At 37.5% G+C, this 15,010-nt stretch overlaps 1 protein-coding gene across 2 annotated transcripts in view; it reads left to right on the top strand.

The window, feature by feature from the left end:
- Positions 1-15,010, top strand: part of trappc9 (trafficking protein particle complex subunit 9) — a 235,203-nt gene that overhangs the window by 44,040 nt on the left and 176,153 nt on the right. For both annotated transcript variants that reach the window (XM_084919346.1, XM_084919345.1), the window contains one exon: positions 7,494-7,579. In XM_084919346.1, coding sequence (XP_084775472.1) covers positions 7,494-7,579 — 86 coding nt within the window. The remainder of the gene's footprint in view (positions 1-7,493; positions 7,580-15,010) is intronic.

Raw genomic sequence — 15,010 nt, 5'->3', positions numbered from 1 at the left:
CTAGTCACAAATGGCTCGTTTCAGTCCTGAATGCCACCTGCACTGTAAGATTTGATCATCTGCCTCCTAACTTTGCCACATGAAGCTTCCTGTTGTTTGGATTGTTTGAAGTTTCATTTACAAAAAAGTTACCAAAGAGGGAAAACAGGAATTTCAAGTGCTGCTGTCGAAATTAGCAAACAAAAGCTAATTTAGGGGAGACAGTAGGCGTATTAGAGGATTACTTATTGTTCAAAGCATTTTCAAAACAATTAGAAAGATTAATTTTACAGCTCCTTATGGCATGAGAAAAGAGAGCTGTTGGACAAAGTTAACCATTCTAAACCAGTGCAGTCAGTGTAAAAGGCAGTAAGTTGTGGGTCAACAGGTTACTGAGATGATAAATTAGAAAAAATATTGGCTTTTTAATGTGACAATGCAAATGATAATTGTGATGTTGTCTCTGGATGACAGTCTGTATTGTTTAAGCTGAGACTGAGATCTTTCAACATGCTGCAGTGCTGTGTTGGCTAACTTTACATCAGTCTCCAAACTCAGCAGTTATCTATTTCATTTCTGTTTGCATCCAAAGTCATTGCAGACCTGTGTCTTTTTCTTTACTTTCCCCCCTGCTGAAATCAGCTGCTGAGATCCTATACTTGATTATAACCACCGTAATTTCTTTTGCAGGGAGTTAATTAAAAGCTGCATATATACATACAAATACAGTACATAAGACAAAAACAGAATTTCTTCAATTGTAGTAAGCTTGGCAGTGAGTATTTGGTATGACCACCTCTATTCTTTAAAAGAAACATAACTCAATTAAGAAAACTTTGCAGATGTAGTTTCTTTGAGTTCTCCACACTTCTTGAAGGACATTCAGGATGTTGTGTGTTTTGTGACTTGAGAACGCCACAATGCAGGATTTTCAAATTGATACCGTAAGTGTATGTAGTTAAAATGTCAGACAAGTTTAAATCTCCGTGGCCTTGACCTAAAGGTCAGAGGTCAGCTTGAGAAGAAGGTGATGTTGGATTTTGCAATTGACACTACAGGTGTTTGTACTAGGAGGCTGAGGGCTGCTGGCAGTTGCAGGTATTTTTAGAAATTGTTACTTCAAATTACAAACTTGGCAAAACAAGACATCAACCTGTCTGTGGATTTTTGACGTTTGATAATAGGAGGTTCATCTTAGAAGCTGAAAACACAAGTTGTCATATAAAACCACAGATCCTTTTCAAGGACAATGGCACATAGCAAAAGGATTAAATTCGATTAAATTCTCTCATTTACAGTGTCAAAAAAACGGCTTTAAAAATGTTTCTCATCTGGGGGAATTAGTGACTATTAACACTTTTAAACAGGCCCAGAAACTAAGCTTTGGTCCAGTCTTTGGTTCTAATTTCATATGCTGACCATATATAATTTAGTATAAAAGATGAATGCTGCTGATTGTTAAATACAGTATTTCACAGTGGGGTGCAGTAACAGCCCCTAACATCTTATCTCTAAAATGTTTATTAAAAAAATATTCTAACAGGACATGAGAGACAGTTTAACAAAATAATTTTACCATTAACGACGCAAATGCAAACACTGGAATGTTTGACCTTTGTTTACTCAAGTAAAAGTGAAAATGTACAGGCTCTGAAATGCAGCTCTTTGAAGGACATTTCTACCATTTTTTTTCTTTCAAAGCTAACTGAATCTTGTTGCTATATTAATATAGTAATAAAATAAATGAGAAAACATGGGAATACATAGTGTTATTTTTTTTATTTTGCGTTAACACCTAAATAGAATCATGAGCAAAGTCGAGGGTTAAAGTGAGATGCGGCAACAGGTGGGGCAACCCTAAAATCGGTTGTAGTGGCTTTGTGTGGGGAAAAGAATCACAATCTGGTCTTTAAGTGATGACGTGATAAACCCTGCTTCCGGGCCCAAACTACTCTGCGTTTAATAAGGCTGTTGTTATTTTTAACATGTTTTTATGGTTTGCATCTTCTGTTTAGTCTGAACAAGCCCCTAAAAACAGTCAGTGATCACTGCTGGCCTCTCTGTTTTTATTACCGCTAATCATTTTAAAACTCAGTTTTTAAAACCTTATGATGTAACTACAGCTCAGCCCATGCAGCAGTATATTAATGACTAACTTGACTGACCTTGTATTGTGGATGGATTATCTCAGTTGTTCTCCTGACTGAAGTTTAGTCCATTTACAGTATCCTGCCCCGCGATTCCATTTGTCCCTAACCATCGGGAACGTCACGTTAACTTTTACAGAGTGGAAAAAAGTTGGCTTCATCCTCCAGCTTCACTGTGTTTATGTTATGCTAACATAGCTGTGTCGCTAGCGATCACGTAGCACATCATTATATACCAACTAGCCCAACTTCAGTAAACCTACAAACGTCACTGCTGTTTATTTGTCTGTCTTCATTTATGTTGGAAGTGATAGCAGAGCTGTGCGTTTAAATTTTTCAGAAGTCTCTCAGTCAGTACATGGCATATCATGTTTAGGTGGAATCTAGCGAGCTAACTTCTTGCTAACTTGTAACTCTGTTAAATTGAATAAATTCTGTTTTCATGGATGCCTGGATGTTAAACTTACTTGTTACACCTGGTAAAGCAGCAACGCTGATCATTTTATTAAAGATGAAAGAATTTAGACAGTTTTTCAACTCCCAGTAATGCTGCAGTGATCGTTTGACTTATGGACCTGCAGCGTAGTTTGGGCCCAGACATAGTTAATGACGTCAGACTTAAGGACCGGATCTTTTCTGCTGTGAGCTCCAGCAGATTTTCTTTGTGGACAGGCTTTGATCAGCCAGCCTCTGTTGGTGATGCTGTTGCTTTGAATTAATTATGTGAATAAACTGAAGTATCATTTCTGCTACACTTGACATAACCCAACTATGACCGTGAACACAAAGTCCTTTACTGTAAATTCCCCACAGTATGACAAGCTAACCTACTTATTCCACGCTAAAGTGGCTTGTATTTTCCTGCAACCTTTGTATAAGACAAAGTTAGTATACCTCAGTTTGTTTTGCAGGACAACATTAAAGCAACACAACTTCACGTCATATACAGATCCAATATCTGATTTTAAAAAACGAGGACATTTAGTGACAGCTTTAAATTTCCAGTTTGTCAAATGCCACTGAGCAGCATTTACCTTAAAATTTAACCTTTCTTGTCTTTCCTACATCTTCCTCCACCTCTGGGTGAAGTTGGCTCACACTCTTCTCTCCCTGGGAAATGCAGGACACAAACATTTTGTTTGCTAATATTTTTTGAGCTGTTAAGAGATGTTGTATTTGACATTACCTGCCAATTTAAAACAAAACAAACAAAAAAACATTACTCCCTTCATCCTCACTCCTCTTCTGTAACGCTGGTTAGATGCTAAAGTACCGCGACCAGAATTTATGGACATCTGCACCAAAAAAATGCTTTTTAGAGTAATTCTGGCCCAGCTTTGCCCCGAGTATAGTAGTATTAATGATGCATAAATTATGTTTTTCTCTTTCATCTCTTTCTGCATGATAAGCTGATGATACACATCAATAGGATTGTGTCTTATGCATACTTGCCAACCTTGAGACCTCAGAATTAGGGAGACATTCAAAGGGGGGGGTATACATATACAAACAACTTGAATTTTACAGTAATTATTTATTTAAAGTAAGTTAAATGTCACCGTTATAGCTGTCCTCCAGCTGGGGCTGTCCAAATACAGAGGCTGCATCTACCTGAGGAGCCGGCCTTCGTGGTCTAAGTGGGCCGGGTCCTTCGAAAGCCGGGTAGGCTGGAAGTGAGCGACTGTGACGGTCTAGCCTCCAGAATTATGTCACAAGCTCTCTCGGTGGAGTGAAACTCTGCCGTCTGCTCCTTGCTATCTAAAATATAACCGGACGCTGGCGTAAATTTTCGACCATCTCACACTTCTGTTTAATCAGTTTTCTGTTTGACGTTTATTCAGCTGTGTGAAAACCCCCGGAGGAACCCTCCAGAGGGATTAATAAAGTTTTATTTTATCTAATCTAATAACTTTAATCTCAGCCACAGTGTACTAATACACTCAGGAACTAATAAACTGAAAAAAGTCAAACAATAACATTTTTAGGTTATCTAAGTGACTTATCATGTTTAACCTGAGTAGCGAAAGACCGCGGGGGTTTGAAAAGGATGTGCTGGGAGTTCGTTGTTCTCGGCGGCTCAGCTACATTTGAAGTTTACACACCTACATTCTCGCCTGAAAATATGCTAAAAGTTTATTTTGCGACCCAGAAAGAGTAATAAGAGTAATATTAAAATGAAATAGCTGCTGCCGTTTTTGGAAACTGGAGTTGGTTAGGCCGCGATATGAATTCTGGGATATGGTTTTACATTTTTGTTGTCTGGGAGGAAAGTCAGGAGAAATTCGAGAGAATGGTGGCTCCAAGAGATTTTCGGGAGGGGCACTGAAATTCGGGATTCTCCCAGAAAAAGCGGGAGGGTTGGCGTGTATGGTCTTATGGGCTATTGCCCCTCCACTTAGTCTCAAATTGGTTTGATGTTTCAGTGATGGGAAATAAAACTTTCCCTCAAGTAAGTCTGTTTTGAAAATGTAATGAGTAAAAAGCACAAATGTCTTTAAAAATGTAGGGAGTAAAAGTAGAAAGTTGACAAAAATAAATACTTAAGAAAAGTTCAGATGCCTAAAAACTCTACTTCAGTACAGTAATATGAAGTATTTGTACTTCATTATAAGCAGCTGAGGTGGGAAGTAAAAAGAGTTTTGAAAGAGATGAAGTCTTTGTAGATATGTGCTGAATATCAATGGTCACTTGAGGAGCTAAGACTGAAGCAACACAAATAAGATGGAAGCAATCCACTTTTTTTTCCCCTGTTTTCTGAGGTGTATTTCACACTTAATTGGCTGGCTATGAGAGTATGCCTGTGAGCCAGACCTGAGGTTGTGTGGGACTTTCCAGACATTCATATTATAGATATCTTTCTTTTGACTAGCTTAATTTCCCAGGGTGCATGGCTGCAGTTTGCCTTCCATAAATCCCTTTTCCTGCCAGGGTCTGAGGTAGGATTTTAAGGCCCTCTTTTGCAAGTCTATTTACAGCAAAAGGCTCTCCAAATGGACTAGAATGTGTTACATTTCAAAATGGAGATGGGACTACTGCAGCAGCATTTCAATGCGTTTAACCCCCCACCCCCAATACTTTAAATATCTTATTCAGGAATCATGGATACTTTTCTCTCAAAGTTGAAGAAATGTTTTCTGTCAGGTTCTCAGTGCCTGATCAGTTTCTCTGATCATTTCCTGACTGTTTGGTACTTTGAAAATCTTTTTCAGAAACCATAATGCGAGCACACCTTTTACCCTGCCCTTTAAAAACCCTTTTCTCTGGAATCTTTTTAATTAAGTTCTAGTATAATTTGATCTCAGTATCACTGCTGGTAGCTCATCACAACAGCTTAATAAATTTCTTTCTGTGAACTAACAATGACCCATTTAAAACAAAAAAAAAAAAGAAAAGAAAAAGAAATCCATCAAGCCTTAAAGAGCGCATGCATCAATTCAAATTACTGTGGATTTTGTGCCACACAATCTGTATTCATAACATGGCCCACAGTGTGTTTACTGTTGTGTGTTACACAGCTGTAGCGGTTTCTGAAAAGAGTCTTTAACAGGTCCACTCTGATAACATTAACACACAATGATTTCTTTTCTTGTTTCTTTCAAATACTGTAGTCTAGTCAAAGCTGCTGGTATCTCAGAGACACTTGTGTATGTTGCAGCAACGGGAAGACGGCTCTCACTCATAAATCATCATAACTTAGCAAATTATTGTGGTCAATGCTAAACATATCCAGTTAATGTTGGGCCTGACAGGTACCCAGTCCAGCCGTGCCGTTGTCCTGCGACCTGTTTGTCATTCGTATTTGTGCCATATGGATTCATGTCAAAATATACTAGCAAGTCAGATTAAATTTAATCATAATATTGATTTGAAAAAAATGACCTAAATTTCCTCTGACATTAGCCCATCTGCAACATCATTGTCCATTATTACCTCCACCAAGGACTTAATGATTTATTGGTTGACTGATTGGTTGCTGACAAAAAGCCTTGTAACTTTAAAACTATGATTCCTAGTGTGGTGCATGTTGTCAGAATATAGAAAGTACTCTAAAAACACTTGGATTTGATGTCACATTTACCTCTGACCTCTCCTTTAAAGTCTACTTTAAAGTCAATAGACTAATAAAAAGGTCAAAATTATAATAATGCTACATGCTGTTTCTTACTGCTATTGTTTATATAACATTGAGGTATGTAGAGGAATGCTATATGGGGATTCTAAATATGACATTATAGTTTGCATTGAAATTTAATGTCATATTTGACCTCTCACCTCATTTTTACATTTCACAACTGCCTTTCTTTCAACTTGACCTCAGAATTAAAGTATCATCAAGCGATCGGGCTGCCTAGTTAATTAGAAATATTCTGTAGTGTAATATTATATAATAAACTCAAGTTATTGAGTTTAGTGCTTCATGTTAAGTATTGTAAACATCATTTTCATAATGATGGCTTCATAATAGCCATTCAGATGATGCTTATAGCTGTGCCACACAGTACAAGCATTACCAAAGCTTTTGAAACATTACTTGCAGCTTAAGTAACCATCAGAATGATGTTGATAACTCACAAACCAGTAAGTAAACAGAATTAATTGCTTTTAGAAATGGAAACCTATGAATTAAAGTTTATACTGTCAATATTTGCAAAATTGTAGTTTACCAAACTCGCTATCATTATGTTTGAAAATATAGAAGTGTGGTTGGAGCATCACTGGTCACTCAGAAGGTCAAGGGAAGAACAGGAAATCTGTGCCGCTTTGACGACCACAGGAATCAAATTTACAGCCTTTTTAGAGTCACTCTGGGTCCTTGTACACTTAAAGGTGTGCGTTACAAGCTCAACAAGAGGATCTGCTCTTCTGCTCTGTCCTGTTTCTTGTCTATTGGAATGTGTCAGTGCGTAGCTGTTGCCCATTTGTCATGGTTAGTGTGACCGATTGTCAGCCTCTTACAGGTTTTCTCCCCCTTTTACTGAGAGGTCATGGAAATTAGTTGAACCAGGGTTTAACAGCATATGAAAAGAAAACAAGTTCCTTTTGTAATCTGTCATCTAAACAAAAAAGTGTTATACGTTTTGTGTGGCATTGTATACGTCATCACTGCTTAGCTGAAAAATCCAGGAAGTTTTTTTTAATTAACTTCCTGTTTGGTAATGAAAGAAAAAGATGTAACAAACTGATTGAACAGCTGAAAACGTATATCAAGCAGGAATGGAAAAGTCCTGGTTGTTTGTTTTTTTTAAAACAGTGATTGTTGCCTTTGATCATGAATGGCGTCATAGTGTTATGGTGGATTTTACCATTAAGTGCACCTGGGTTTTAATACCACTAAAATCTAATGTTTTTATGTCCATCTTTCTCTAGATTTCCAGTGGGTTCAAGGGGATGTTTGTGAAGTGCAGCTCATGGTCTACAACCCAATGCCTTATGAACTGCGTGTAGAAAACATGGTAGGTCGATTTATGACACTTAACCTTAACAAGTGCACCATAATCATGGTAAATATCAAAGCACAGAAAGTAGTTGCTATAGTAATAAGTTCCTAATAATACTGGTTTTCAGTTATTCTTGTTTGCTTAGTTATCCTACCTTAAAATCTTTCTTTTTTCTGACAGTTTCTAAATGAGTTTGGGAATGATTGCATTTGATTGTGAGAGCTCTTCTTCCTCCAGTGAGAGATCCATCTCGTGATGCTTGTATTGCTTTATTTACCATCCTTTCAGAGGTCGACCGTTCCCTTTCCTTTTCTGTACTGAGAGGAAAAAAATATTTTAAAGTGGACATGAAACACATATCATATATAAAGGCTAATTTACACTATAGAGCCATACTCTCTAAAACGTACACATATTTAACGCTGCCTGTGAAGCTGGATTTAAGAAATCAGTGCTTAAGGTTTTAACCAACCAGCACAGTCAACCTGCCAATTGTTGTGTTTATTGGCTGGTTGATGCTAATAGTGCTTAAACTAATGTAAGTCTAACTTTAGGCACTTATTTCTTAAATGCAGCTTCACAGGCAGCGTTAAATATGTGTACGTTTTAGAGAGCAAGACACCATGATGTCTTTATACAGACATCTAGTGTTTCATTTCTACTTTAAAAGAGACCATTTTAACCAGATTGTTTAATATTTAATAGTCAATGTATCTCCAGCTCATGCATAGATCTCTACGTCTTCAACATCCATTTCTAACTCACAAACGTTGTCACTCTTGCTTTTTTTCATGCACACATGTTAAGCCACTTTATCAAGTCAAGGGGTGGAAAACATTTCCCAATAAATTGCTTTTCTTCCTGCTCACTGCTGTCTCTGTTTATGAATGCAGTGATGTGGGACCTCCTTGAAATGCAAAGCAATCCTAAGGCTCGATAAAAGGCCAGCAGGGGAAAGCCTTGCTTTATGCTGTTAGATAGCAGTGGCATACAGGAGTGTACACAATGCATTACATGTCAAAAGTGATGTTGCTTTAATTATTTGGAAAGTCTAGAACAAATTACCGTGAAAGTTTTGTGACAGAGCGTAAGCAGTGACAGTGGACTCCTAATTGCGGAGGCCATCTCAGAGCTGGTGCCAAACAGACTTGGACAAGTCTTGCTGGTTGATTTAGCCATGCTGCATCAACACATAATGGCACATGCTGTTACAGGAGACGCAGACAACCTGCAGTTTGGAACATCTGGTAACTCAAGGAATAGTCACAGTCCACTTGTCCCTGAATTTGCATTTCTATGTGTAACAAGCCAAATATTTGTCTGAGAAATATCATTTCTCTACACCGACTTTTAAGATATACCATACTGTTGACTGAAAAAAACAAAAAAACTAAACTAAATCAGCATATTTAAGTCTGTGTAGGCTTTTAATAATGACAGAAGGTGACTGGACTCTTCAAGCTATTTGAAGACATTTCACCTTTCACCCAAGAGGCTTCTTCAGTTCATTCTTTAAAAACTTTAAAGTTAGAGATCATTAACATTTGGTGGCTGAACTACAACATTTCTTGTTGCCCCCAGTTTTATATAATCTTTCACAGTAAATGCAAAGTTGTGTGCATTTGTAAAAAAACATATGAAAAAAATGATTATTTTGTCTTTCTGCTGATTCCAGGAGGAATCCATATTCAAATATCTGGAAAGACAGCATCACTCTGGAATATGAGAAAACATTATACACATTTATGTCATCATCCAACAGATGATTCTTAAACCCTCAAACCTCCTCAGTGAAGTATAATGATGGTATATCAAAGATAAACTGGAAGAACAAAGGAGAAAAAAAGTCACAGTTTCAGTCAGAATTGTGGGTTAAATTGTGTGCTTAGAGTCAAACAAGCACAATAATTTTAATAGCACGAGTGTTTTTGTACACACTAAGTACTATGTATTGTGTTTGAACTGACCACTCAGTGTTCACTTTATGGTGTGCTATTGTGCGTTGGTTATTTTGTAGTGCTGTTTGAAATCTGAACTGTATATTTCATCCACTGTATACTGCAGTGCAATACCAAATCATCATGTGCCAAGAAGCCTAGTTGTTATTATATATTTATGTCATGAACCAAGCAGCCAGGAACACACAGGCACAAATGTAATCTTTGAAAAAATGGGTTTTATTATACCCCAAAAATGACAAGATGATTACAAAAATTCAAAATAACAAAAATAAACTTTTTAAGAACCAAGTGGTCCCATAAAAGAGGTTAACTTAACAGAACGCTACTCAAAAGTCACTTAACAAAAACATAACTCAACAAACTGACCTGCCCAAATGAGAAACAGCTCCAGTTATATAGCAAATGAACAAACCACTATATACACCAAAGGTGAAAACTAGAGAGATGACAGCTAACCATCATTCAAGAACAACCCCATTCCCCCTACATGATCACAATAGATGGTCCAGTCCATTTTATTGGCTTCTGCATTTAAACCAGCTCCACCCTCAGCCTCCACTTTCAGCCAAACCAGGAAGGACTGGAGCAGAGATCAGGTAACTCAGAAAGAGCAGAAATATAATTAATATAACATATACCTATATAAAATAACAAACAATGCAAAGCAAAGTCTATGCCACCATTTGGACTATAGCTTAGTGCTGTCATGCATTACAGGTAAACTCAAAATATCAAATTAGTTAACTTATGATCACAGAAGCTTTAGAGCATAATGTAAACATAAGACAAAAAGATCAAATGAATATTATCTAAGTATTTCAATTGTGTGGTTGCATGCAGCCATCACAATTTATATCGTGGTCCCTGTTAGTGGGTGGGATATATTCAAGTTAAACTAAAACTTTTGTCCTCAGAGGGTTGTGTTGAATGCAGAAAAAATGGGCAGTGGTCAGTGTCTATCAAAAGTGGTCCAAGAAAGAAACAGAGGTAAACCAGACTAGAGATGGCACGATACCACTTTTTTATGTCCGATACCGATACCGATATCATAAATTTGGATATCTGCCGATACCAATATGAATCCGATATAGTGTGTTTTTTAATCAATAAAACTGTTTTTTTAATATCTTGCTGCTTTTTGTATAAGTTCATACTCAAGTTAAAAAACAACAACAACAACACTAAAGCTATTCTGTTATACCTGTATGTAAAAAAACAAAAACAAAAAAACAAACAAAAACAAAACAAAACACTGCACCCAAAATATTTCATAGATCAGCAACACTGATCAATCTAATAAAGTTAAACCTACTCCATCCTCCCTATTCTGGTATTTTAAAGAGTACTTAGCAGAAATATTAAGCAACCTAACTAATAGGGTTGCAAACTCCCAGCAAAAGAAAATAGGGAACCAGCCTCTTCCTCATGATGCTTAATCAATGTAATCAACTTTAATTTGATGCAGGGTGAAAAAAATTCACAGAAATAAATTATTTTTCAAGAATAATTAAATAGATTCAACATCTTTCTTCAACAGAATTGCAGAATTCACAGATGGTACTTTCCCAAAGGAAAAAGTACTACAGCTTACTAGGGTATATTAGACTTAACAGTTACTATATACAGTAATGGACTTCTATACATTTTACATCAGATTAAAACTTGGTGTAAGATTCAGATAATTATTAAATAATTAAAAGCTAGATATTTTAAATGAGAATAAGAAAGAAAAGTATGTCTTTGTGCCCCCCTTTTCCCTGTTAATGCCCTATCGGCCCCCTGGCTAAACTTTGCTAGATCCGCCCCTGCACAGTTACCAGCTGTCAGCTGCATAGAAAAAGATCCTGGTGTAGAAAGTAATATTAAATAAATTCTAACAACAGCTTATCAAGGTTAAACGTGCTGCTGTTGTTCAGCCGCTGGTTTCCTCTTTCTGGTGCAAAGTGGGCCAAAAACAAAGAAGAGAGACGGACTCGCGACAGAAAAGCCGATCAGCTGATCATTAAGCAGTTTCACGATTGAAGTAGCAGCAGGAGAGGGAGAGAAGAGGCAGTTGCTCTATATATCGGTTGTTAAGCTTAACGCGGGAATGCTTTACAAACATTCAGAGATGAACTTACACACTTGCTTTACTTCTCTCTGACATAACTTCCTCGGAGATGAAATGTTTGCTAGCAGGCTACAAATACACACAGCCGCTCTATCACGTGACCACACTGCTCCAACGTGCTAGGTTATGAGCCGAGTTACGCCGTGTTGCAAGTTTTGTGAGGTGCTTTTTTGATATTTAATGGATCGGATTACATTTTTTATTTCTCTCCGATATCCGATCCAGTAATTTAGGTCAGTATCGGACCGATACCGATACGTAATATCGGATCGGTCCATCTCTAAACCAGACAGATCATGGGCAGCAAAGGCAAATGCACATGGGGAGCGAAGGCTGGCTCCGAGCCAACAGACGAGCTGCTGTAGTTTTAGCTAAGCAACACACTATGAGACAAACTGCACATAAATAGTTTGTGTGTTTGCTGATGTTTGTTGAGCTCAGAAACTCTGCATTTGAAATTACCTGCCGCAAACTACTGTTGCATAATGATACCTGGCTAAATTCATTGTTTTAACACGGTTTAGTTTTCAGTTTATTTATAGAAGTGTCAAAAATGTCTTGTAAGTGCTTATTTTACTTTTTCAATAAATGGTTAAGGAGCTGTGTTGAGCCATTAGGTCTATCATGAAATATTAGGTAAACACAGTTGTTACTAATCATATTAATTAGGGTTCTGCATTAATGTGATTGGTAACACCTGTGTTTACCTACTCTATAATGTCAAAAAGCTGTGTAAAGCCCAAGGGAAGAGGTTTAAGATGCTACTATGCCAGTATGTTGTAAGGTGAATTAGTCACACAGACAAGGTCAGATATGCCACCATCTCCTCCCCACCTACAGGTAAACTGATCAGTTCACAGATGGAGACTGAAGCTTTCACATCTCCATGGCAGCTGGGAACCTTAGGTGGTGTTGTAGAGTCACGCCGGTAGACAGACAGAATGACGTAAGCTGCCAAGAGCGCCCCTGTAACCCAGACAAAGTGACTGCCGGTACACTAGAACAACCATTTATCCACTGTACAAAACCAGCTCTCTGAAACACACAAACACACAGGGTCACTTTTCCTTCTTCTCTCATCAAGGTGACCCTTTAGTTTGGCAAGGCAGCCTCTCCTTCTCAGTCACCACACGACTTCAGCGCTAACACACAGCTTTGCTTTGTGCTTTATCGATTTTCCGTTAAAGTGGTGCTTTTTACTACAACTGCCAGCTTTTCATTTTCAGAGGGGTCACCATCAGATGCTTCTTTCATACTTTCAACAAACAAGTTTGGGTATCTGTTTGCTTTCTGTTAAAATGACTCTTTGATTTTTATTTTCTCTTTCATTTACTCAGCTTAGGTCAGCCCAGATAGTTATAATAAATATGGACTAATCGTTTTCTTCAGTCATGGCGGAAAAAAAGCAAATTTAATAGAAATGTCTGCTGTCTGGCTTTTGTTATAAAACGTTTGTTGTTGCCAAACTAATCACAAATAATATTCATGCTATAGTGACATGAGACAAATCAAAGGGATAAGTGCATTCTGTTAGTAAAACTCAAACAGTACTGCTCACTTTGCTTCACCTGGTTTCTTATTGTTAATGAAACAAGCTAATGAACCTTTTAAAGGCAGAAAACAGATCAGCTGTTTCGAGTAGCTTATCACTGATGCTTCTGCTATTAAAAAAAAGCTTGTAATGTCATGAAGTGAAAGCAGTAAGCGCTTAAATCACAGCGGTGGCACCTCAGAGCCTCAGCTCTTAGGCAGCTTTCTCTCTAGTGAGGTAGTGTCTGCTTTTAGGGATTGATGCAGTCATTACGTCACCTCAGTCTGCCTTGTTAAAGAAGGCTGAGTGTACTGGGAATGTAAATAGTTACTCAAGGGGACATGATTAAGCATTTATAAGAAAACTTGAAAGCCACAGATTTACTGACTAGAATTGAAACTTAGAGGATTTTTTCTTCCACTCCAGCCAAGTGGGCACAAGCTGGGATTTTTCCCTTCAGACTCCTACAGACAGTTAATTTCACATCCTGTTGTGATCACCACCAGGTAGTACAGGCTGCTGAGATTGCTAATAAGTGCCAAAAAGTTACGTGATTTGTTTGGCTTGTTTGCTAGCAAAATTATTCCAACAGAAATTTAATTTGATAAAAAAAAATTAATAAAAGTGGGGAAACAAATGAAGGGTTCTTTACAATCACAAGATCTTTAAAAACATGTAAAATTGAAAATGAAATGGGAATAATTTGAAAGGATTTTCTTTGTTTTCAAGAAAACATCATGAACTAATTCAGATCAGACATGTTTTCCAATGCATAAAGGATAAAGACAGAATAATCTTCTAATCCTGACAGCAGTATTGATGGGGTATGTCGCCATCGAGACATTTGATCAAAGAAATTTGAGTCACAGATCCATTACTTCAATGTGTTACCAAATGAGATAAGAACTTATCCTAAACGTTGGCATATTACTGTGTTACACCAGCCAAAACTTGGAAAACATCTTAATGCAGTAGAATAAATAAAATATCACAAAACAAAATACCTTGGAAGGTTTTACAAAATGTTATAAAAAGTCTTGAGGTGGTAAAACGTTTCTGTATCTGTCCTTGTGGAAGCGGAGCTCAAACAGAAGTGTTCAGCTGGATGTCCAGTATGCGGTGCAGACTGGTAAGGGGTCAGAATCCAACAATTATCCATAGCCATTCATCACAGTCATTTGGACGACCTCTGTATCAGCTGATGGTGTAATCCAAAAAGTGTGTTGCTCCAAATCAAAGAAGTCACTTGGTTGAGTGACGAAACGTTTCTCCCACTGAAAACGCTACGTCCAGATCAACAGAATCAACTTTTGGAGACGTTGCCCCAAACTGCATTCACACAGCAACAGTTGTGTGTTAAGGCTTACCCCCCCCCCCCCATTAGCAATTAGTCTAATTCCCCACATTCTTCTTATTGCTTGGATCAATGTCTGTCCCCCAGAACAGTCATGAAGTTACTGTCTTCACTGTGGCAGTAAGTGTGTAGTAGGTTTTTCACTGAATCTCTCAAATAAGGATTTTAGTATCTAGCCTGATTTAATTGATGTTCCATGATACATGTATTCTTTTTCTAGTGCAATTACATTTAGTACCTGGTGGTAGATGTCACTATGGACTACAATGTTGTGTGATGACTCATTTTTAGTGTTTTTCAAGTCATTTCAGTTCATTTCAGGTCAACAATATAGCAAGAAATCACAATAACAGCTACATAAACATGCTTTATATTTTAAGGTAAAGACCCTGCAGTATAGGGGAGAAAAACCAACAATCAGTGGAGCCCCTTTGTGCAAACACTTTGCGATGGTGGGCAGGAAAAACTCCCCTTCATAGGAATAATTCTC

The sequence above is a fragment of the Perissodus microlepis genome, chromosome 22 (genome assembly GCF_051167445.1).
Source record: "Perissodus microlepis isolate ML-2025 ecotype Zambia chromosome 22, ASM5116744v1, whole genome shotgun sequence".
NCBI lineage: Eukaryota > Metazoa > Chordata > Actinopteri > Cichliformes > Cichlidae > Perissodus > Perissodus microlepis.
Note: the sequence above shows the minus strand (reverse complement) of the source record. Positions and strands in the feature narration are given on the sequence as shown.